General features: G+C 44.1%; 1 protein-coding gene across 1 annotated transcript in view; it reads right to left on the bottom strand.

Moving 5' to 3' along the window:
- The window catches only part of ankhb (ANKH inorganic pyrophosphate transport regulator b), a 76060-nt gene extending 63382 nt beyond the window's left edge, over positions 1-12678 (bottom strand). Inside the window, exon 1 of the mRNA XM_055867567.1 lies at positions 11965-12678. Within this exon, the coding sequence (XP_055723542.1) occupies positions 11965-12060 (96 nt within the window). The 5' untranslated portion in view covers positions 12061-12678. The remainder of the gene's footprint in view (positions 1-11964) is intronic.
- Positions 12679-26528: the final 13850 nt, after the last annotated feature.

Genomic DNA, 26528 nt, shown 5'->3' with positions numbered 1-26528 from the left:
AAACTTAAATCCGTTTACATCATTTCTACCAGCATGTCTCATGTGCAACCAGAGGGAAAAAACAATAGACCACCTTTACTCCACACACAAATCGGACCATAAATCCATCCTGATTCCTCCTTATAAGCAAAAACTAAAGCAGAAAGTACCAGTGACTCGCTCAATAAGGAAGTGGTCAGATGACACGGATGCTACGCTACAGGACTGCTTTGCAAGCACAGACTGGAATATGTTCCGGGATTCAACCAATGGCATTAAGGAGTATACCTCCTCAGTCATCGACTTCATCAATAAGGTCATCGGCGACATCATCCCCACAGTGACCATACGTACATATCCCAAACAGAAGCTAATGATTATAGGCAACATTCGCGCCAAGCTAAAGGCTAGAGCTGCCGCTTTCAAGGAGCAGGACACTCATCCGGACGCTTATAAGAAATCCCACTATGCCCTCAGACGAATGATCAAACAGGCAAGGCGTCAATACAGGACTAAGATTGAATCCTCCTACACCAGCTCTGACGCTTGTCGGATGTGGCAGGGCTTGAAAACTATTACGGACTACAAAGGGAAACACAGCCGAGAGCTGCCCAGTGATGCGAGCCTACCAGACAAGCTAAATGCCTTTTATGCTCGCTTCGAGGCAAGCAACACTGAAGCATGCATGAGAGTACCAGCTGTTCTGGACAACTGTGTGATCACGCTCTTCATAGCCGATGTGAGTAAGAACTTTAAACAGGTCAACATACACAAGGCTGCGGGGCCAGACGGATTACCAGGACGTCTACTCAGAGCATGCGTGGACCAAATGGTAAGTGTCTTCACTGAAATGTTCAATCTCTCCCTGACCGAGTCTGTCATACCTACATGTTTTAAGCAGACCAACATAGTCCCTGTGCCCAAGAAAACAAAGGTAACCTGCCTAAATTACTACCGCCCCGTAGCACTCATGTGGGTAGCCATGAAGTGCTTTGAAAAGCTGGTCATGGCTCACATCAACACCATCATCCCAGAAACCCTAGACCCACTCCAAATTCGCATACTGCACCACAGATAAATTAATCTAATTCGCAGTTCACACTGTTCTTTCCCAACTGGACAAAATGAACACCTACGTGAGAATGCTGTTCATTGACTATAGCTCAGCGTTCAACACCATAGTGCCCACAAAGCTCATCACTAAGCTAAGGACCCTGGAACTAAACACCTCCCTCTGCAACTGTGTCCTGGACTTCCTGACTGGCCGCCCCGAGGTGGTAAGGGCAGGGAACAACACATCTGCCACGCTCATCCCCTAGTACGGGGGCCCCTCAGGAGTGTCCAAACACACCAAGACAGTTGTGAAGAAGGCACGACAACCCCATTTCACGATCAGAAGACTGAAAAGATTTGGCATGTGGTCCCCAGATCCTCAACGTTCTACAGCTGCACTATCAAGAGCATCCTGACCGGTTGCATCATCACCTGGTATGGCAACTGCTCGGCATCTGACCGTAAGGCCCTAGAGAGGGTAGTGCGTGGGGCCCAGTACATCACTGGGGCCAAGCTTCCTGCCTTTCAGGACCTCTATACTAGACAGTGTCAGAGGAAGGCCACAAAAATTGTCAAATACTCCAGTCACCCAAGTCATAGACTGTTCTCTCTGCTACCGCATTGGCAAGCGGTACAAGAGTGCCAAGTTGAGGTACAAAAGGCTCCTGTCAAAGCGAGAGACACAGAACCACTCAAAAAGTTGTTGCTGGCTTATCAGCTCAATATTCGATACCTAAATGTTTACTTGGATCTACTTATTCTGGACAAAGTTCCACGTAATGGAAACAGATCAGTGTTTTAGATTACATTACATTCTTACTTAAATCACTGGTGCTACCCAAACTATTGAGTAATAATGATTGGAAATTGTCAAAAACGTCTCTTATCCTTATTATTAATACCTCTGTCCCAAATTTCCCCACTGTGTGTCCCTTAGTCTGTTTTTTGTTGAGTGAGCATTGGCGGCTATCTATTGTTCCACAGGAAGCTTACCTCTAACCCAAACACCAGATGGCGGCCTCTAATTTAATATCAGTCCCAATGCTCAATCCCTCTGTTCATCATTTGACCTTGTATTGAAACATTTACTTCTTCAAATTACAGTGAAGAGGTGACTCCAGGGGACTGGCTGGCTTTCTAGGGAGAGTTGCAAAGAAAAAGCCATATCTCAGACTGGCTAATAAAAATAAAAGATTAAGATAGGCAAAAGAACACAGACACTGGACAGAGGAACTCTGCCTAGAAGGTCAGCATCCCAGAGTCGCCTCTTCACTGTTGACGTCGAGACTGGTGTTTTGCGGGTACTATTTAATGAAGCTGCCAGCTGAGGACTTATGAGGCATCTGTTTCTCAAACTAGACACTAATGTACTTGTCTTCTTGCTCAGATGTGCACCAGGGCCTCCCAATCCTCAATCTATTCTGGTTAGAGCCAGTTTGTGCTGTTCTGTGAAGGGAGTAGTACATAGCGTTGTACGAGATGTTCAGTTTCTTGGCAATCTCTCGCATGGAATAGCCTTCATTTCTCAGAACAAGAACAGACTGACGAGTTTCAGAAGAAAGGTCTTTGTTTCTGGCTCTAATTCACTCAGTACGTTATAGCAAAATTTCAATCTCTTATTATCCAATTTTCAATCAGCTTATAATACATATTTCAATCTCTTGTTATCCAAATTTCAATCAGCTTAATATCCAAATTTTAATCAATCAGCTCATTATCCAAATTTCAATCTTAATAGTATTAATTTCAATCCATTTGTAATCCAAATTTCAAATCAGCTTAATACGTCATATCTCACAATCACATTTTTCACATCCACATTCACTAAGTACTATTCCCAAACACACACGGTGATCTCCCTTATTACCCCATGTGCATCTTCAACAATTCTCGTCGTTACTTGCTGTGCACCAGGCCGAATCAATCATCCTGTTTGTTGACGCCAAATTGTCGTGGGAATTCTACACAGAGACACTCAATGTTAAATGAACCATTCTTTATTATCAGCGCGCTGGAGAGGTTCCAACCAACTCGGCAGGTAGCCTAGTGGTTAGAGCGTTGGACTAGTAACCGGAAGGTTGCAAGATCAAATCCCCAAGGTGACAAGGTAAAAATCTGAAAATAAGAATTTGTTCTTAACTGACTTGCCTAGTAAAATAAAGGTACACTAAGTAGATGTTGATCAGGAGCTACACCTGGGGCAGTCATGTTAGTTCTCTTATATACAGACAGGTTATATTTGCCGGATTTAGCTTATTCATCGTTCATAATTAATTCACCACATACGTTTGCTTCATTCATGTGACCGACCAATACCCGGGTCACCAATACCTCGCCATGCTTCTTCTCTCGAAGCTGAGACCTTGAAACTGAGATATCCCTTTCTCTAAACAAGGTTGTGGGCGTACTGCCAAATTGCAGATACTGATAGTGAGGATTTGTTCAATCCGTCACTTGCATGAACACAGCACTTGGTTATTAGAAAACCACACGAATAGAACACAGAAATTGGTTATTTAGAAAAGCACAAACTTAAAAATGTCCATCACACTCCTTAACAGCTTCTTCCCACAAGCCATAAAACTGTTTACTACCTAATTCTATATTAAGTATTGTAGTATTCTATAGTAAATTGTAGCATTTTTTCATGTGGGATGTTCCTGTGCAAGAGAGCGGCTATGATAGCAGAAGCACATAAGGCCTTATCTGATGATATGGAGTCTGAGCTTGCCAAACATATCAAGAATCTCACAGATCATTTTCATGGGCTTATAGTAGTCTCAAATGCAGAACCTGCTTACGAATTAGCACATTGAAAAAACATCAATGTCCCAAACAACTGGTCAACAAATGGAAGGGTAAGTGATATTGAACAGAGATATCTACATCTGAATATAGGCATACATTAAAGATAAACCATATACCACACCCCAAATTCGATGAATTAAACGTTGGCCTACCAGCACCATCACCCACTGTCACAGGACACCATTACACACTTACCTTAAGGCGGCTCAACTTACCCTGTGTCCCTATGCTCAAGTTGTGCCAAGAGAGAACACTTTTTTTTGTTTTGAAAACTGTGGTGTACATGAATTCTGATTATTTCCAGGGATACAGTACACAACATCCGGAACTATATGCAGATCTTAGTTAGAAAGAGTACGACATTTCCCTTGACGTAGCGATGCTGAATTTAAAAAAGGGATCAACGTATCCCGCAATACCCGGAGCAATTTAGCGTGCCGGCCCTACTTTTTCCACACCTTCTATGAGTCAACTATTTATAATGCATTATGAATGCACTTAATAAAGTGTCCTTAATCGCTCCATAGTACATTAGACAGGCCAAGCATTTATAACAGCTCATAACTCGCAGCCTTTATAAATGCCTAAAGTCTGCGGGTTCACACGTTACAACATGAATGTGCGCGAAACAACTCTCAAGCAGCGCTTAAAACAGCTAGGTTTTTTTAACAGTTGAGAGGTAGAATTGCCAAAACTGCTGGTTTGTTAGTATACTGTTGTAGATAGTTCCCCCCCCCCCCCCACACGTCCTATTCTACTTTCTTTTGTTCCTCTTTTTTTTCTTGTAAAGTGTGTTGTGCCCCCTATTAAATGCATGTCATTGTTTCAGAAATATCTCAAGTCATTGAGTGACTTCTCTTTTCTAGAGAAGTCTGGCAAAGACAGAGGAAGACAAAGACAGAGGAAGTAGCAAGATGTGAATTTACAGTGGTTTGAATTTATAGTGACCTTAATGGCGGAACCATGGCAAAATTGCAATAGTGATGATTGGTGTTCTCCCCTGGGATAGGAGTCAAAGGAGGCGGAGTTAGATCTTTGGTGGCATTTTCTAATAAGAATTTCCTTATTCTGGTCCTTGAAGACTGTTAAGCATGTTGGTTGTTGTGCTTACTGTATTTCATTGTCAGTTTAGTAATGTCAACTGATTGTTTACTGAAAGAGATGGTTCACTTGGAAGTCGTCTGTGTGCCTGTAGTAACTATGATTAAGGTTATTTGGCATACTACTTACCCAAAAAGACTTGAGGCTGTAATCGCTGCCAAAGGTGCTGAGTAAACGATCTAAATACTTATTTAAATGTTATTTCAGTTTTGTATTTTTAATAAATCTGCAAAAATGTCTGAACCTGTTTTTGCTTTTTTATTATGGGGTATAGTGTATTGATTGATGAGGGGGAAAACGATTTAACCAATTTTAGAATAAGGCTGTAACGTAACAAAATGTGGGAAAAGTCGAGGGGTCTGAAAACTTTCCGAATGCTCTGTATCAATGGATCAATTGGACAATTGTGAACAAGTTAATTTCAGGAAGATGTGTAACTTGTTGTTACTTGTAACTTAGAGCGAACATCGGCAACTAAAAAACTTTTATTTAATTATTTTGCGTGGCAAAAACAATTTAGCAGCGGTGTATGTGGCTATAGGCGGGGAAAAAGGTATAACCTGAGCCCAATCTATGTAGTACTAACGTGCTGACAAACAAACATGAACACTTTCCCTAGAGTGAGCAAATTGAATCCAGTGAGTGAACACCGTTCACAAAAAAAAAAATGACCGGCTGGGCATAGACATCAATACACCGTCTATTCCACATTGTTCAACATAATTTCATTGAAAGGTGGAAACAATGTTGACTCAACCAGTGTGTGTCACCATTTCTATTAATATGAACTATAACGTCCGTGGTTGCTAGGTGTCCAATTAGGATGTTGTATTTTGGGATATGGTGATGGGTGTAAGAGACAAGATGTTATTGTGATGTTAATTACTGCTACACCTCTTCACAGGACACGCGAGGTGTAGACTCCTTCCAACTATGAATAAGACAAGTTCATCCCAAAGAGTGAAGAAAATAGCCCATAGACCGAACGACAACTTTTTCATATAACAGGAGCATTGACAAGGTAACATTTTACACTATAATACTCCCAGCGATATATTGCACAACTGAAACTATTAAGATCAAAACAAAAAACCAGTCCATCAAGGCAATAATGGCTTATTGTGAGGCTATTTTTAGCAAACCTTTCCATTATGGTTTTTATTATTCATCCGTAATAGTGGTTGAAAGTCATATTTACATTGTTATAGTGCTTACTACTAATTCCTTTTGTATATAATACAACAAAAACTTGTGATTCCAAAGTGGTAGCAACAACACTTTCTAATTCTTATCCACATAATAACATGATTAATACTTGGGCCATTCCACGAAATGGGTCCATTTTGCATCACTTTGATATTTTAAGCAACAATTGTGCACTAATATGTCACACCCTGATCTGTTTCACCTGTCTTTGTGCTCGTCTCCACTGCCCTCCTGGTGTCGCCCATCTTTCCCATTATCCCCAGTGTATTTATACCTGTTCTGTTTGTCTGTTGCCAGTTCGTTTTGTTCGTCAAGCCTACCAGAGTTTTTCCCCTTGCTTCTGTTTTTTTCTGTTTTCTACTTTTCCCGGTTCTGACCATTCGTCCTGCCCTGACCCTGAGCCTGCCTGCCGTTCTGTACCATTGTCACACTACCCTGGGTTACTGACCTCTGCCTGCCTTGATCCTGAGACTGCCTGCCGTTCTGTACCTTATGGACTCTGATCTGGACTACTGACCTCTGCCTGCCCTTGACCTGTCATTTTTCCTGCCCACTGTTATAGTAATAAACTTGTGTTACTTCGACACTGTCTGCATCTGGGTCTTCTCCTGAAATGTGATAGTACAAACTGGCCCTGACTTACCAAGCAGACTCGGACCAGATCCACAATGCCAACTCCTCCCAAGGAGCCACCATTGGAAGGCACGAGGAGTTGCTTAGTAGTCTTATGGACGGGTTCCAGACCTTGGCCGAATGCCATGACCGAGCGTTAAACACATTGCTGGAGCAATTCCGTGGGTTGTCTGTCTGGCAGCCTACCACGACGGTAACTTGCCAGCCCCTCAGTAACCCGGCTTTTAGCGGCGCCGCCTCCCCGGCCACCCTGATTTCTTTGGAACCCCGCTTACCTCCCCCGGAACGCTTCGATGGAGAATCGGGAACCTGTCAGGCGTTTCTCGTTCAGTGTTCCGTCATCATCGAACTGCAGCCCTCCTCAGTCTTGCAGCCTTGGACCACTCTAAGACAGCGTACCTCATCACGCTGATGTTAGGGAGGGCTCTTGCCTGGGCCACGGCAGTATGGGAACAACAGTTGGCCGTATGCTTCAGTCTGGAGGAGTTCGTGGCGGAGGTGAAGAACATTTTCAATGCTCCATTGTTCGGGAGAAGACTCCCGCATTGTGGCAGACTATGTGGTGGATTTCCACACGTTGGCAGCTGAGAGTGCCTGGAACCCGGAAGTGCTGTTCGAAATATTCCTACATAGAGTATTGGAGGAAGTAAAGGACAAGCTTGCAGCTCGGGAACTACCGGCGGATCTCGACTTGCCCATCGCCTTGACCATTCGGGATCGATGGGCGACTACGGGAGCGAAGGAAGGAGATTTCACTCGCCCGCCCAAGGCTTCCACCTCGCCTCCGAGACATCCCGGAAGTCCTCGGGGCTACCCGAGTTCCCCCGAGAGTCTACGAAGTCTTCCAATTCACCTCTTTCCGAGCTGATGCAACTAGGCAGAGCTAAGCTGTCCCCAGCCGAAGGGCTATACAGGCGTCACGCGAAGAGTTGCCTGTATTGCGGGACTACTGGTCATTTCGTGGCCACCTGTCCACTAAAAGACCAGGCTCACCGGTAGGAGTGAGTACTCTGGTGGGCCATACAGAGAACTTTTTCTCTCCCCTTACTCACACCCCTTTTCATGCCACCTTGCTGTGGGGGAACCAGTCAAAATCTCTCGGGGTACTCATCGACTCCGGTACCGATGACAGCTTTATGTACACTACCCTGGCGTCCGAGCTGGGCATCCACACTCAGCCCCTCTCCATTCCCATGGACGTTAGAGCGTTGGACGGGGGCTTTATAGGCCGGGTCACCCAAAATACCACCCCTATCAACATACATGTGTCAGGGAACCACAGCGAGACGATCCAATTCCTGCTTATTAAGTCTCCTCAGGTTCCCGTGGTATTGGGATTCTCTTGGCTCCATCGACACAATCCCCTTATTGACTGGTCTGCTGGTGCCATCATGGGCTGATGCCCGTTCTGCCACGCTCATTGCCTGAAGTCAACACAGCCTGCTTCGGGACGTCTACCTGGGGTCTCGGAAGTTGCCCCAGACCACTCCACCATTCCCGCGGAGCACCAGGACCTCCGGGAGGTGTTCAGTAGGGCCCGGGCCACTTCGCTTCCACTGTATTGTATATGTATTTTCTCCCAGGCACCACTCCGCCCCAGGGACGACTGCACTCTCTGTCGGGTCCGGAGACCAAGGCTATGGAGACCTATGGAGACACCTTGCGGAGACACCTTGCGTGGTGCCTCAGAACGTGGTGCCTTGCGTGGTGCCAACCACTGGTACCATTAATGCTAGTTCATGCTAGTTTGACCACCAGAGGGAATCTTTGAGAAGCATTTGATAGCCTTCAATAGTGTCTGTACTAGAGAATGTAAAACCTTTTTCTGTAAGAACATAGTATATGGGATTGATTTTAAGAAATTTTGCTTGATTAATATTATGGTGTTTCTATTCGAAGAAAAACGAAAACCCTCTGGGTTTCCGTTAGGATGGAACGGAAAATATGACGCTGTACAATGTGACGGTCGGGAGTAGACTACAGTGCTGGGCTATTTAGCTAAAAAAATCTCTCTCCATGGTCCACGCACAACACTGTTGCGTGGGAGACCAGGTTTCATTTACCCGACGGGGAGGGAGGATTAGGCTGTCCTTGTAAATAAGAATTTGTTCTTAACTGACTTGCCTATTTAAATAAAGGTTACACTAACAGGCTGACTACACCGCGTGCGCGAGCGTTGCAAAATACATTTTGAAATCAATTATTGCACCCACACTGCTCACGCGCGCCAACGAGCGTCTGTGTTGCCAAGGGCTAAAATAGAAATCCGTTCTATTTGTGACGCAGATCGCGTTGCAAGTCCTACCTCTCCCATCTCCTCATCGGTTTATAGAAGCAGGTACCCACATGCCATCTCCTCATTGGTTATACCCACGTGGGTGACTGAAAGACGAACGAGGTCGGTGGCGGTAATGCACCTAATTTATGAAAGTTGCCAATTGCAATATATAGTCCAGAGAAGAAAAAGCCTGGAAGGATGAGAGATGACTAGAAATGATTCGGTTGACCATTTTATGTGTGGATTAGTTGTCGGAGTAGAGGACCTTGTGCATTTCAGGTAAAATAACAACTCAATGTTTATATCCCAGGACAAATTAGCTAGCAACAAGGGGCCTCCCGGGTGGCGCAGTGGTCTAGGGCACTGCATCGCAGCGCTAGCTGTGCCACCAGAGTCTCTGGGTTCGCGCCCAGGCTCTGTCGCAGCAGGCCGCGGCCGGGAGGTCCGTGGGGCAAAGCACAATTGGCCTAGCGTCAATGGCGCACACGCGCAGCCGGCTTGGGTTCCGTGTAAGAACATAACCTTTCTACACCATAATTTTAGTCTAACCAATACCCAAACGGAGAGGAAGTGAAAATAAAAATCTCATTGATTGATCAAGACCAGTCCCCTTGCTTGTCTCAGAGCAGCGCGAAATAGTTGTAGGCTAATGCTTCAAATCTTATTGCTTTTAACTTCAACATGCTCTTTAAATAAATAAGACCTACACCACTTTTAACAGCACATTACTCAACACCAGTGAGACTCATGTCACCTACAGTAGGCCTACAGTATATCGGAAAATATGACATGACTCTCCGCCAATAATTACATATAGAGGATTGACGGATTGGAGGATTCTAAATTAAAACCAAAAGCCGCCTTATGGGTCTCCCGGTTGCGGCCGGCACGGATATCTGTAGCAACACATTTTGCATTGGGATGCAGTGATTTAGACAGCTGCGCCACTGGGGAGGCCCCATCCACAAAGTATCAAAATACAGAGAGGTGTTGGTAAAGGTATATTGTCCTGCTAATAGCCCATAATGGGCTGTTATAATACTGTACATGGTGTCCAGATCAGGATAACCAAAATCTTTATTTACTAAAGACTATCAGAAAGAATATTGGTACTTATTTATTTTGATACAAAGCCATGAATGAGTGAGTCACTCAGCTTTATGTAGGTGCCGCTATATGATTGTGACATCAACTTGATAATATATAACGATATTTATTTCATCACATTCACAATAAGTTGGGTGAATTTTGGCCCATTCCTCCTAACAGAGCTGGTGTAACTAAGTCAGGTTTGTAGGCCTCCTTGCTCGCACACGCTTGTTCAGTTCTGCCCACAAATGTTCTATAGGATTGAGGTCAGGGCTTTGTGATGGCCACTCCAATACCTTGACTTTGTTGTCCTTAAGCCATTTCTGCTTGAAATGCCCCTTGACTCAAATATCCTGTTTTGTCATTTTAGTATTGTGCACAAGCTGCTAGACGGAAATGGTAGGCATACAAGCAAAATATCTAGCATATGTAGAGCATTGTTTCCCAACTCCAGCCCTCAACCAGGCTAAGTTTCCCAGCTCTAGCCCTCAACCAGGCTAAGTTATATTCTTCAGTAATCAATGGGTATATATCATGGAGAATTTTTTTAATGTAGTACTGACAGATTTAAAAGAAATTAGAGCCTTGTCTAGTTTGATCTCCCAGATTAGTTTGGGGGTTTCAACAAGGTACGCTTTGGGGGTGACTACTACTATAGGCCACATGTAGCCAAATCAGGCCATCCATAACGGCACAATCATCTAGCTCATTTTGGTTTTGCATTGTCTTACTCTTTTATGGGCCCTGACACATGTTTGCTGATACTACGGACAGCTGTTGACCGTATGTACTAACTAACGTTAGTACGTGATCCACTAACTAACGTTGTTCGTGTAACCCACCATTTTCCATGGCTTCCCAGAGACTGTTCCCATCCTAGTAGGCAAGCAACCTAAAAGGTGTCGTAAGAGATGATGAGGATAGGCTACACCTCAAGACAAGCAACACACTGTGGAGTTGATGGTATGGAATTGATGGCTTTGTCACTAGGCTACAGGGAGATGTCATTGTGGTGGGAAAAGTACCCAGTTGTCATACTTGAGTAAAAGAAAAGATACCTTAATAGAAAATGACTCAAGTAAAAGTGAAAGTCATCCACTAAAATTCTACTTGAGTAAAAGTCTAAAAGTATATGGTTTTAAATATACTTAAGTATCAAAAGTAAAATGTAATTGCTAATAAATACTTAAGTATCAACAGTAAAAGTATAAACCATTTCAAATTCCTTATATTAAGCAAACCAGAAGGCACCAATTTCTTTTTTTTTTGTTTAAAGTTACAGCTAGCCAGGGGCACACTCCAACACTGAGACATAATTTACAAAGGAAGCTGTGTTGAGTGAGTCCGACAGGTCAGAGGCAGTAGGGATGACCAGGAATGTTCTTTAGATAAGTGTGTGAATTAGACCATTTTCCTGTCCTGCTAAGCATGCAAAATGTAACGAGTACTTTTGGGTGTCAGGGAAAATGTATGGAGTAGAAAGTACATCATTTTCTTCAGGAATGTAGTGAAGTAAAAGTAAAAACTGTCAATAATAAAAATAGTAAAGTAAAGTACAGATACCTCAAAAAACTACTTAAGTAGTACTTTCAGGAATTTATACTTAAGTACTTTACACCACTCCATTGCCAATGACTAAAATTCTCAACTAAGCGCACTGGAAATGCGACTGGTGTTAAATTGCCTACCAAGGTGGGATTCACACCGCCTATGTAAAACGAGTCATTGAGAAATGTTTTATTACTATTATACCTATTGTTATTCACAGACATGACAATCAGAAAATCACAGAATAGGGCTATGATAGTAACACTTGCCTGTTCACCGAGGTCGATGGCTATGTTAGTGATAGCGAGAGGAACCAGGAATCGGATGAGCGGGAAGTAGGGTGTTAGAGATGGGAATTTCACCATAATATCAGCGGGTAGATGACAGCAAAACCAGCATCAGCTGCTTACAGGACTAAGAGGGGATGAAAAACGCAGAGTTGCCGTGACCACCCGATGTTCTCGGTCTTTTCTAGGAGAAATCCTAAAATATCAGGTCCGTCCCTGCCTCCTACACAACAACAGCATCAACAACAATGATCTAACGCAGTGGCGAAGAGGAGGTTCACCAGAAATTTCTGTTGACGGACTCTCCATTGTTCATCCATCAGGAGAGGGGAAAAAAATAAAACATTAAATTAACGTGCTGCTGTTCCGCCCACAACTTCTCCCTTTGGCAAATTATATTGAGCCCAATATGGAAACGGTTTGGAGACCGCGGTATCGCTCCAGCCCAGCAAAGCCGCTATTCTGTTGATGGTCCCATGGTTAACTGTACTTTAATCATCACCATCCTTCAGCACGTGGGGGTCGCCACATAAATAACACCCCTCTTCTGGACGTCACCAGTTGCGCACCGAAAACCATACACTAGCCTGGACAAGTAAACTACTCGACCAATGTAAAATTAGTTTTGTATTGGATATTCGGGACATTAGATTTTCTCTCGTCAAAAGCTATTGAACCAAGCATGCCATGACTATGAAGATGGTGTATTCTGAATCAGGGGTGGATGGAGAACAAGCCACACCTTTTTAATTTTTATAATATGATTTCGTTTTTGAATCTTCCATTTCTCTTAGACAAAGTGTGCCATGACTATCAAAATTATATATTCAGAATCAGGGGAAGATTAACAAAAATCCAACTCTTTATTTTGCTTGAAATATTGAAAGCTAAAAAATAAATATAATAACATTCCCAAAAATAAAACCTGTGGATTTTTGTCCATCATCCCCTGATTCAGAATATGCCATCTTCATAGACATGGCACGAGCGAACCAAATATCCAATATAAACTCATTTTACCTAATTAACAACATGGTGACAAGTGGTCTTTTCAGACAGTGTCAGATACTAATAATTTGTTCAATGATATCTCTTGGCACGTGCACTGCTCAGTCCAAAGTGTGCATTTGTAGAACGTGCGCTCTCTCATATTTCAAGTCGAATGAGTCACTTACTGTATGTAGATGATTGCACCAAATCATGGGCACACAAGAAACTCCTTATTCAATTCCATGCAATATCCAATGCAATGGTGACATACAAGTCCACAGGCTTTAGTTATAGCCTAGGCTACTAGTACATGCTGAATCAGAGCCGCAATCAGAGCCGCATTACAGTGCCTTCAGATACGTCTTCTCACACCTTGACCTTTCCACATTGGTTGTGTTACGGTTTGAATGTCACTGGCATACAGGTATACAGGTATATGACTACCTCATCGCTGTACCCCACACACACAGTACAATTATCTGTAAGGTCCCTCAGTCGTGCAGTGAATTTCAAACACAGATTCAACCACAAAGACCTAGAGGTTTTCAATGCCTTGCAAAGAAGGGCACATATTGGTAGATGGGTAAGAAAATAAAAGGCAGACACTGAATATGCCTTTGAGTATGGTGAAGTTATTAATTCCATTTTGGATGGTGTATCAATATACCCAGTCACTACAAAGATACAGGCGTCCTTCCTAACTCATTTGCCGGAGAGGAGGGAAACCACTCAGGGATTTTACCATGGGGCCAATGAAGAATTGAAACAGTTACAGAGTTTAATTGCTGTGATAGGAGAAAACTGAGGATGGATGTCACGACTCCGACCGAAGCAGGCTCCCCTTCCCGTTCGGGTGGCGCTCGGGGGTTGTCATCAACGGCCTACTAGCTGCAACTGATTCTTTTCTCCCCCTCCTTATGTGTTTATTGATTACACCTGTTTTGAGTTTGTTGTAATTAGCTGGGCTTTATTACTCAGCCGGCCCGCCCGTTTCTTTGTGCGGGATTGATTATTGTAAGCCAGGTGTTTGTTTCAGACGTACGTGTTGGTTTATGTTCGTGTATTAGTGCTGGACTGTTTTCGTTCAGCGTGTCTGGGGGCAGTTTGTTTTGAGCCCCCAGTGTTTAGTGGGTTGGCCGTGGTTCACCGTGAATGCATTAAAAGAGCATTATATTGAACTCTCTGTTTTCCTGTGCCTGACTTCACACTCCCGACACCCAGTACCTTACAATGGATCAACAACATTGTAGTTACTACGCAATACTAACCTAAATGACAGAGTGAAACGAAGGAAGCCTTTACAGAATAAAAATATTCCAAAACATGCATCCTGTTTGCAATAAGATACAAAAGTAAAACTGCAAAACATGTGACAAAGAAATTAACTTTATGTCCTGAATACAAAGCATTATGTTTAGGGCAAATCCAACTCAACACATCACTGAGTACCACTTGAATTTGCAAGCATGGTGGTCATCATCGGCAAGGACTATGGAGATTTTTAGGAAGAAAAGAAACGGAATAGAGCTAAGCACAGAAAAAATCCTAGAGGCAAACCTGGTTCAGTCTGTTTTCCACCAGACACTGGGAGACAATTCAACTTTCACCAGGACAATAACCTAAAACACAAGGCCAAAAATATACTGGAGTTGCTTGCCAAGATGACAGTGAACGTTCCTGAGTGGCCTAGTTCTAGTTTTGACTTAAACTGGCTTGAACATTTACATTTACATTTACATTTAAGTCATTTAGCAGACGCTCTTATCCAGAGCGACTTACAAGTACATACATTCATACTTTTTTTGTACTGGCCCCCCGTGGGAGGGGGGCAAGACTTGAAAATGGCTGTCTAGCAATGATCAACAACCAACTTGACAGAGCTGGAAGAATTTTTTGAATAACGTTTAAATATTGTACAGTCCAGGTGTGCAAAGCTCTTAGAGACTTACCCAGAAAGAGTCTCAGCTGTAATCATTGCCAACAGTGATTCTAGCATGTATTGACATGTGCGAATACTTGTGTAAATTAGATATTTCTGTATTTAATTTTCAAGTAATTAGCAAAAATGTCTAAAATCATGTTCTATGCGTTAACAATACAATTTCCAGGTGCAGGTTTCAATGCCAGCCACTTCACCTCAGTCTGCAAATACATTGTCATTAGGGAGACATACAATATTTACAATTCCTCTTCATGTCAAAATCCATCCTGGTAGTTTAGTTCCCCATCTAGTTGGCAACAGGTAAAGCCGCGGGCATTATAATAAAGATAACGCTCAATTATTTATTCAATCGTTTGTTTGAAAATTGACTGATACAATAAAAAAATGTACCCACTGAATTAACAGATGTCAGATGCATTGCACCATAAGGGGCCCGAGACAGCTAGCCTACCTTGTGGTACTCCATAAGTAAGGAGAGTTCAACTGCAGATAAATAAACTGTTTCTCCACATTGTAGTTGGAATAATAGCCTACTACAATATAGCATCGCTGACTCCAAGTTTTACTTCTGACATTTAATGCATAATATAAATAGGCAAAAGAGTTGCCTCAGTCTGTGGGGAGGGAGAAGTTAACAAATTAATGCATGAATGAATGTCTTTAGTGTTAGCTGGACTACTGACATTGTTACACTGTGTATTTACATGATAAGTCAAAAATATGTGGACCGTGTTGTATGCATGTGCCCCAGTTACCGGGTTCCTGACCTAATAGCAAGCAAGCTTGCTGAGATGACACAAACAAATGTATGTAGGCTACTTAACCTACTACAAACTCAGGTGATTGTTTGTTGGAACACTATAGTTAAATGTGAAAGTGACTCAATCTAAGATCAGTACTTGCATCTGGAGTCTATGCATTTAAGAGGGGTCACATTTCCCTCGCCCCACCCCTCAGCTTTATACCAAAATAAGTGGTGAGGTTGCCGTTTTTCTTGTTAGAACAGACTGTAGCTTTAATGCTAATTGGTAAATGAATAACTGATTAATTGACCTCACTGAATGATAATCTATATTCATGTTTATCGATCTATCAACAGTGCATAGCCTCATTCTGTGGAGAGGGAGGGAGACATAAACAAAGGGAAGGACCTAAATGAATGCAAAATGTACTGAGCTGAAATACAGTTGGGCTGATTAAATGTTTTCTCTGTGCTGCAGCACAGGATAAAAAGCATGTACTGCAAAGTAGATATAAATGTGTAATCTGGGTCAATGCGCTGCGCTTCAGTGTAGCTTCCTCCCCTATCTGACTGACACATATTGGGCTCAAACCAGTGATCCTCTGCTTCGCAACACACTTGACCGCCCTCCTTGACAATGTGCAAACCGATTGAGCCATACAAAAGTAATACCTCTTGGATGGCTCCATCGGCAACATTTCAAACTAGCTGTGGAGTGAGTTTACGAAAAAAATGAATTCACTTATTTTTAGACAAATGCAAAACAGCTTGCCGCTTGGCATCACCCTGGTTGTGAGAGAGTTTGGCTGCGTTTACACAGGCAGCCGATTCCAATCATTTACCAATTATTTCCATGACTGATATCTGATATTATTCGTAATGTGTAAGCAGCAAAAAAACACATGGAATCTGATCTTGAATTCGGATTTATAGCACATCCATACTGTACTGACACATATTTTATTATTTGGTTAAATTTATAGAAAGCCTTCTATATTTCAACTTGTTTTTTATAGTATGGTATAATGGTCCCCTGTTAACCGCAAAGTGTGCCGCTATACCTGTGATACAAGTTCAGAATTTGTCCTTTGTTACAACATTCCAGGAACATGGAACATTCCGTCTAATTATCTGCATACTGTATCTCTGCTACCATAACTCTACAACTACAACAAAAAACATCAAACTCTTCCTGGTGCAAACTCAGGTACTCCACCTCCTCTTATTTGTTGGAACACTATAGTTAAATATAAACGTGAGATGTACTCGGTCTAACATTGACCTTGATGCAGGAATGAATATAATTTACAGTCATTTTTGAACTAAATTAAAAACAGTAAGTACCGATGACAATGTATATTCTTACTGCACTGTACTGTACAGTGAAGTACAGTGCAGTAAGGGTGTATAGGCAGTTAAACGGCAGCTTACTATAATTACTGGCGGGGGGGCGGTAGTAACAGAAATAGTTGCAGTGTAGATGTTCAATTTAAAAATAATTCTGCAACATTGAAGGTCCCCAAGAACACAGTGGCCTCATTCATTCTTATATGGAAGAAGTTTGGAACCACCAAGACTCTTCCTAGAGCTGGCCACCTGTCCAAACTGTGCAATCGGGGGAGAAGGGCCCTGGTAAGGGAGGTGGCAAAGAAGCCGATGGTCACTCTGACAGAGCTCCAGGGTTCCTAAGGGAGATGGGAGAACCTTCCAGAAGGACAACCATCTCTGCAGCACTCCACCAATCAGGCCTTTATGGTAGAGTGGCCAGACGGAAGCCACTCCACAGTAAAAGGCACATGACAGCCACTTGGAGTTTGCCAAAAGACACCTAAAGGCTCTCAGACCATGAGATACTCTTTGCATCATGTCTGGAGAAAACCTGGCGCCATCCCTATGGTGAAGCATGGTGGTGGCAGCATCATGCTGTGTGGTTGTTTTTCAGTGGTAGGGACTGGGAGACTAGTCAGGATCGAGGGAAAAATGAACAGAGCAAAGTACAGAGCGCTCAGACTGGGAAGAAGGTTCACCTTCCAACAGGACAACGACCCTAAGAACACAGACAAACAAAACAATTTGGGGGTGGCACACGGGGAGTGTGGCTGAGTCAGGTTGGAGACCTGAGCCAACTCCCCGAGCTTACATTTACATTTTACATTTAAGTCATTTAGCAGACGCTCTTATCCAGAGCGACTTACAAATTGGTGCATTCACCTTATGACATCCAGTGGAACAGCCACTTTACAATAGTGCATCTAGATCTTTTAAGGGGGGGGGGGGGGGGGGGGGGCAGAAGGATTGCTTTATCCTAGGTATTCCTTGAAGAGGTGGGGTTTCAGGTGTCTCCGGAAGGTGGTGATTGACTCCGCTGTCCTGGCGTCGTGAGGGAGTTTGTTCCACCATTGGGGTGCCAGAGCAGCGAACAGTTTTGACTGGGCTGAGCGGGAACTGTACTTCCTCAGTGGTAGGGAGGCGAGCAGGCCAGAGGTGGATGAACGCAGTGCCCTTGTTTGGGTGTAGGGCCTGATCAGAGCCTGAAGGTACTGAGGTGCCGTTCCCCTCACAGCTCCGTAGGCAAGCACCATGGTCTTGTAGCGGATGCGAGCTTCAACTGGAAGCCAGTGGAGAGAGCGGAGGAGCGGGGTGACGTGAGAGAACTTGGGAAGGTTGAACACCAGCCGGGCTGCGGCGTTCTGGATGAGTTGTAGGGGTTTAATGGCACAGGCAGGGAGCCCAGCCAACAGCGAGTTGCAGTAATCCAGACGGGAGATGACAAGTGCCTGGATTAGGACCTGCGCCGCTTCCTGTGTGAGGCAGGGTCGTACTCTGCGGATGTTGTAGAGCATGAACCTACAGGAACGGGCCACCGCCTTGATGTTGGTGGAGAACGACAGGGTGTTGTCCAGGATCACGCCAAGGTTCTTAGCGCTCTGGGAGGAGGACACAATGGAGTTGTCAACCGTGATGGCGAGATCATGGAACGGACAGTCCTTCCCCGGGAGGAAGAGCAGCTCCGTCTTGCCGAGGTTCAGCTTGAGGTGGTGATCCGTCATCCACACTGATATGTCTGCCAGACATGCAGAGATGCGATTCGCCACCTGGTCATCAGAAGGGGGAAAGGAGAAGATTAATTGTGTGTCGTCTGCATAGCAATGATAGGAGAGACCATGTGAGGTTATGACAGAGCCAAGTGACTTGGTGTATAGCGAGAATAGGAGAGGGCCTAGAACAGAGCCCTGGGGGACACCAGTGGTGAGAGCGCGTGGTGAGGAGACAGATTCTCGCCACGCCACCTGGTAGGAGCGACCTGTCAGGTAGGACGCAATCCAAGCGTGGGCCGCGCCGGAGATGCCCAACTCGGAGAGGGTGGAGAGGAGGATCTGATGGTTCACAGTATCGAAGGCAGCCGATAGGTCTAGAAGGATGAGAGCAGAGGAGAGAGAGTTAGCTTTAGCAGTGCGGAGCGCCTCCGTGATACAGAGAAGAGCAGTCTCAGTTGAGTGACTAGTCTTGAAACCTGACTGATTTGGATCAAGAAGGTCATTCTGAGAGAGATAGCAGGAGAGCTGGCCAAGGACGGCACGTTCAAGAGTTTTGGAGAGAAAAGAAAGAAGGGATACTGGTCTGTAGTTGTTGACATCGGAGGGATCGAGTGTAGGTTTTTTCAGAAGGGGTGCAACTCTCGCTCTCTTGAAGACGGAAGGGACGTAGCCAGCGGTCAAGGATGAGTTGATGAGCGAGGTGAGGTAAGGTAGAAGGTCTCCGGAAATGGTCTGGAGGAGAGAGGAGGGGATAGGGTCAAGCGGGCAGGTTGTTGGGCGGCCGGCCGTCACAAGACGCGAGATTTCATCTGGAGAGAGAGGGGAGAAAGAGGTCAAAGCACAGGGTTGGGCAGTGTGAGCAGAACCAGCGGTGTCGTTTGACTTAGCAAACGAGGATCGGATGTCGTCGACCTTCTTTTCAAAATGGTTGACGAAGTCGTCTGCAGAGAGGGAGGAGGGGGGGGGGAGGGGGAGGAGGATTCAGGAGGGAGGAGAAGGTGGCAAAGAGCTTCCTAGGGTTAGAGGCAGATGCTTGGAATTTAGAGTGGTAGAAAGTGGCTTTAGCAGCAGAGACAGAAGAGGAAAATGTAGAGAGGAGGGAGTGAAAGGATGCCAGGTCCGCAGGGAGGCGAGTTTTCCTCCATTTCCGCTCGGCTGCCCGGAGCCCTGTTCTGTGAGCTCGCAATGAGTCGTCGAGCCACGGAGCGGGAGGGGAGGACCGAGCCGGCCTGGAGGATAGGGGACATAGAGAGTCAAAGGATGCAGAAAGGGAGGAGAGGAGGGTTGAGGAGGCAGAATCAGGAGATAGGTTGGAGAAGGTTTGGGCAGAGGGAAGAGATGATAGGATGGAAGAGGAGAGAGTAGCGGGGGAGAGAGAGCGGAGGTTGGGACGGCGCGATACCATCCGAGTAGGGGCAGTGTGGGAAGTGTTGGATGAGAGCGAGAGGGAAAAGGATACAAGGTAGTGGTCGGAGACTTGGAGGGGAGTTGCATGGTGGTGGCAGCATCATGCTGTGTGGTTGTTTTTCAGTGGTAGGGACTGGGAGACTAGTCAGGATCGAGGGAAAAATGAACAGAGCAAAGTACAGAGCGCTCAGACCATGGCAAGCATGTGACTGGTCAGGTCCCGTGCTATGGGGTGATGCGCACTGTGTCTCGGTTGAGCATTCACAGGCCGGTGTGCTCAGTGCCAGCGTCCCGCATTTGCCGGGTGGAAGTGGGCATCCAGCCAGAACGGGTTGTGCAAGCTCTGCGCTCGAGACCGCCAGTGCGCCTCCACGGCCCCGTGTATCCTGTGCCTCGGCCAAGGAAGAAGCATCCTGTATGTCTCCCCAGCCTGGTGAGTCCTGTGCCTGCTCCCAGAGCCAGGCCTCCTGTGTGTCTCTCCACTCCAGAGCCGGCCTCCAGCCCGGAGCCTCCAGAGACAGTCTCCAGCCCGGAGCCTCCAGAGTCGCCCTCCAGTCCGGACCCTGCAGCGACGCCCTCCAGTCCGGTGCCTCCAGTGTCGCCCTCCAGTCCGGAGCTTCCAGCGACGCCCTCCAGTCCGGAGCTCCCAACAAGGGTCCCCAGTCCGGGGCCTGCTACAAGGGTGCCCAGTCCGGCCCCCACTACGAGGGTCCCCAGTCCGGGGCCTGCTACAAGGGTGCCCAGTCCGGCCCCCACTACGAGGGTCCCCAGTCCGGGGTCGGCGGCGAGGGTCCTCTCTCTAGAGGCGCCACCTAAGTGGGCCGAGCCAGAGCTGGAGCGGGGTCTACGTCCCTCACCAGAGCCGCCACCACGGAGAAATGCCCACCCAGACCCTTCCCTATAGGTTCAGGTTTTGCGGCCAGAGTCCGCACCTTTGGGGGGGGTACTGTCACGCCCTGACCGTAGAGAGCTTTTTATGTCTCTATTTTGGTTTGGTCAGGGTGTGATTTGGGTGGGCATTCTATGTTCATTTTCTATGTTTTGTATTTCTTTGTGTTTGGCCGGGTGTGGTTTTCAATCAGAGGCAGCTGTCTATCGTTGTCTCTGATTTAGAACCATACTTAGGTAGCTTTTTCCCACATGGTTTTTGTGGGTAGTTATTTTCTGTTTAGTGTTTTGCACCTTACAGGACTGTTTCAGTTTCATTTATTCTCTTGTTATTTTGTTATAGTGTTCAGTTCAATAATTAAACATGAACACTTACCGAGAAAGAGGGGGTGGTCAACCGTGCCCGTAATTAATTTAGGCTTATCCAAAATAGTTTTTTGGGGGTACCAGGTTGATTGTGGAGTTCTGCACACTGCGAAATATATGGTAATTTAGACTAAGAATGCATTGAGAAGTTTACATACACCTTAGCGAAATACATTTAAACTCAGTTTTTCACAATTCCTGACATTTAATCCTAGTAAAAAGTGCACCAGTCCCTCCGGCAGCAAAGCACCCCCACAACATGATGCTGCCACCCCCGTGCTTCACAGTTGGGATGGTGTTCTTCGGCTTGCAAGCCTCCCCCTTTTTCCTCCAAACATAACGATGGTCATTATGGCCAAACAGTTCTATTTTTGTTTCATCAGACCAGAGGACATTTCTCCAAAAAGTACGATCTTTGTCCCCATGTGCAGTTGCAAACCGTAGTCTGGCTTTTTTATGGTGGTTTTGGAGCAGTGGCTTCTTCCTTGCTGAGCGGCCTTTCAGGTTATGTTGATATAGGACACGTTTTACTGTGGATATAGATACTTTTGTACCTGTTTCCTCCAGCATCTTCACAAGGTCCTTTGCTGTTGCTCTGGGATTTATTTGCACTTTTCGCACCAAAGTATGTTCATCTCTAGGAGACAGAACGCGTCTCATTCCTGAGTGGTATGACGGCTGCGTGGTCCCATGGTGTTTATACGTGCGTACTATTGTTTGTACAGATGAATGTGGTACCTTCAGGCGTTTGGAATTCGCTCACAAGGATGAACCAGACTTGTGGAGGTCTACATTTGTTTTTCTAAGGTCTTGGCTGATTTCTTTTAATATCCTCATGATGTCAAGCAAAGAGGCACTGAGTTTGAAGGTAGGCCTTGAAATACATCCACAGGTACACTTCCAATTGACTCAAATGATGTCAATTAGCCTATCAGCAGCTTCTAAAGCTATGACATAATTTTCTGGAATTTTCCAAGCTGTTTAAAGGCACTAAACTTAGTGTATGTAAACTTCTGACCCACTGGAATTGTGATACAGTGAATTATAAGTGAAATAATCTCTCTGTAAACAATTGTTGGAAAAATTACTTGTGTCATGCACATAGTAGATGTCTTAACCGACTTGCCAAAATGATAGTTTTTTAACAATAAATTTGTGGAGTGGTTGAAAAACGAGTTTTAATGACTCCAACCTAAGTGCATGTAAACTTCCGACTTCGACTGTATCTGTCATTCCCACAAGTGATGAAAATAGTTAATGCTGGGAATTTAAGAGGAATATAGTGTTTGTAAATATACATTCTAACTGTGGATGTATGCTAATTTGAGAGTCTTGAATTTGAGTGATAGACTCAACGTGGAGCACTGAAGACTGTCCTTCTAAACGTGGAGCACTGTCATTCTAAATTTGGGTTGTATAACAATGATAGTATTTCTTTTTTTTAACCATGATATCAGAATTATAATTTTAAAGCGCATCAATACATATTGCTTTCTGGATGATACAGTACAATTGACTTGAGCATGTTTTAGTATGTTAATAACTATATATGGAATGATTTATATGCAAATATATTTGTAACAGGAGGCCACATCACTGGAAGGGAAGTTCGCTGTAGTAGTAGCATCACATCTCCTGCAGAGAGTGCCAAATGATAGGTGACCATTGCTGTACATTCAGACCCCAGGGTGAGTGTAACGGTCCTGACCTGTTTTATGTTGTTTTTTATGTGTTTATGGTCAGGGCATGTGTTTTGGGTGGGCAGTCTATGTTATCTGTTTCTATGTTGGTTTTGGGTTGCCTGGTATGGCTCTTGATTAGAGGCAGGTGGTTTGCGTTTTCCTCTAATTAAGAGTCATATTTAGGTAGGGCGTTCTCACTGTTTGTTTGTGGGTGATTGTCTCCTGTGTCGTTGCATGTATTTACCATACAGGACTGTTTGGCTGTTCGTTTCGATGTCGTCTGTTTCCTGTTCGTGAGTTTACGTTTCAGTTATGTAAGTTTATGTTCAGGTTTCGTTCTACGTCGTTTTCTTGTTTTGTATTTGTGAAAGTGTTTTTGTTATTCGTGTTGCCATCAGTTTTTTCCAAATAAAAAGATGGCTTATTTCCCTCAAGCTGCATTTTGGTCTGAAGATCCTTCTCTCCTCACCTCGTCCGAGGATGAGGAGAGTGACAGCCTTAACAGTGAGGGTAACTTGACTATTGTAGTGGAACATCTGAAAATGCTTAGCGGTGATCTCGCAAACGAACACCAACCAGACAACAATTGGAATCCGTTTGGATGGGTTCAGTCATTATTTGGTGTTAAGGGAGCTACAACATCTTAGTAATCTTTTGATGCTTATTATAACTTGTGTTAAGAAATTGTGCAGCAAAGCCGTTGAGACTTACCATGCCATTCCTGACCCCTGAAGGAGATGCCTTAGAACCCCATTTACCTGATGTATTTCCTATGTCTGATTACATGTCTGATGAAGATGATGATAATACATAGCACCAAGGTAAAAACATTGAGTTAATGGCGCAGCATGTCCATTGGCCATGCTCACGGCGGGGGTTATGTGAATGGTGCTCCCAAGGTAGAGTACCATCATGGTGACCCTGTGGCAATATGGACAGTCTCGACGAAGCAATTGCCTTGTGTGTGGTGATAAAGTATGTACGGATGTTTCATTCATACTTCCTTTCCACCTTCTGAGAATGAATTGCACTATGTGAAGGTTTGAAACTCAATGACGCCAGAGGTATTTTACGATCGTAACGTACTTGGCCAGTTTTGTTGCTTCTTTCATCAGATCAACAGTTTTCAGCTGTGCTAACATAATTGCAAAAGGATTTTCTAATGATCAATAAGCCTTTTAAAATGATCAACTTGGATTAGCTAACTGTCACGATCGTTATGAGACGAATGAGTGGACCAAGGCGCAGCGTGGAAAAAATACATCTTCTTTTAATGAAGAAAAACAAACACTTATTAAACGAACAAAAACAAACGATCGTGAAGCTAAAACGAACTAAGTGCACACATGCAACATGGAACATAGACAATTACCCACAAACGCATAATGCCTATGGCTGCCTTAAATATGGCTCCCAATCAGAGACAAATGAAAGACAGCTGTCTCTGATTGAGAACCACTCAGGCAACCATAGACAACCCTAGACACATTCACTAAACACAACCCCATGCACTAAACCCAACACCCCCTTTACCATATAACCACCCAAGACGAGACAAAAACACAAACATTCCCCATGTCACACCCTGACCTAACTAAAATAATAAAGAACACAAAGAATACTAAGGCCAGGGCGTGACACTAACACAACGTGCCCTTAGAACACAGGAGTGATGGTTGCTGATAATGGGCCTCTGTACGCCTATGTAGATATTCCATAAAAAAATCAGCCGTTTCCAGCTACAATAGTCACTTACAACATTAACAATGTCTACACTGTATTTCTGGTACACCATTGTGGGATAATGTACAGTATGTGCTATCATTTCATTGTGTCTAGGAATTTATATCCATTCATCTCCATGATAATGTCTGTATGGGGAATATTGTTGATCAATATCAGATAATGTTTTGTAATCTAGGTCTAATTGCGGGTCGGGGGTCTCTGACTTTCCAAGTTCCGACTGATGCGTGAGAGCAGCATTTTTCTGAGAGGCAGAAGGTTAATTTGTATTTTTGTATGATTGTGAACAAGGGCAGGCATGTTATTGTTATTGTATGTGTTCTATAGTGGATTTAGATTTTTTATAGATTTTTTACTTTACTATTTTTGTTTACAAAAATGTTATTCCCAAAAAAATATAAAAGGCGAAAGACTTGGGGGTATCATTCTGAGCCCTGTTTCTTAAAATCATCTTCAGGCTGAGTTTATTGTTAGAACCTTCGTAGGAGCATCGTTAAATATTTGAGCTGTTTCCCAAAATGATCGTTACTAACGTTACACTTGAAAACGCTAGTAATCTAATGCCCCATTTACATCGTGATGTATTTCATTACGGCGTATGTCACGTTGACGGAGACACCCCACTACACTGTGCAGTGTTTGTAACATCAGAGATCACATTTATTTTTGGAGGTTGCAAAATATGACCTTTTCACTGAAGACAGGATAAATATATTGTTTCAGGTGATAATTAAACATATCTTGTTTAGTTACTCTTTCCTTAACTTGTTTCTCTAACTTTATAGCAAGCTAAGCTAGCTTGCGCTGCAGAGCAGCTAGCTAGCTAAAAGCTAGGCTAGGTTGAAGATACCACTGTAGCTAGCGACCTCCACATAATAATTATCAAAAGCAAACATCATTACCATCACAATAAACGTATATGAGAGGCAACAGTCATATAATATAATTGGCTTAACAGACAATGTGTATTATTTAACTTTACTCTTAAAAAAGTACTCACTGATAGGAATGGGTAATTGTTTACAAGTTGCTATTTATCCTATAAAGTCAACACCGAAAACCACATAATATGAAAATTCTGTAGTTTGGTAACTTCCTGTTCTTCGCTGGACTCTGGCTGGACTGAAGACGACTTAAAGTTAGAAACATTTCTCGCAAAGGGGGCGTGGTAATCACACTCCGTTGTTGACATCCCCATTGAAATGCATGACAACCGGCGCAACCTAACGGAGTGCTTATGGGTAATGTGAACAAAGCTTAACGCCTGCCTCAGACCACTCGTAGTGGTGCGTCTCTAGCGTCACTTTATGGTCAGTCCTATCAAAGGATCCTTGGGATGTCCCTACCCTAAACCCTAACATTAACCCCTACCATTACATAACCTTAACCTCCAGGATAGCATGGACCATCACTTTATACACAGAAGATCTGCGCTTAACATCCGAATCACATAACTTCAGAACAAAGTTGACTACAAATACAAAGTTGCCTATGGGCCAGTTGGAGTGGTAAAGTGAAAGCAACCGACAAGTCGAGAACTGAAGTCGGGGAGGTGCATTTGTGATAGCCGAAAGTCAGACGCTAATGTGGTTTTCCAACAGCAAGGCTCAGATCGACATGCCATTGTTGCCATTGTTCATAAAGGTTTTTCTAGATACATTTCAAAAATAAACATGGCTCCCATCCCCATATCACATATTCACAAACTGAAATCATGCAGTATGTGAATACATTATATAATCAGTGAG

This window comes from Salvelinus fontinalis, chromosome 17 (assembly GCF_029448725.1).
Source record: "Salvelinus fontinalis isolate EN_2023a chromosome 17, ASM2944872v1, whole genome shotgun sequence".
NCBI classification, from domain to species: domain Eukaryota; kingdom Metazoa; phylum Chordata; class Actinopteri; order Salmoniformes; family Salmonidae; genus Salvelinus; species Salvelinus fontinalis.
The sequence above is the reverse complement of the archived record's forward strand: the minus strand, read 5'-3'. Positions and strand labels throughout refer to the sequence as shown.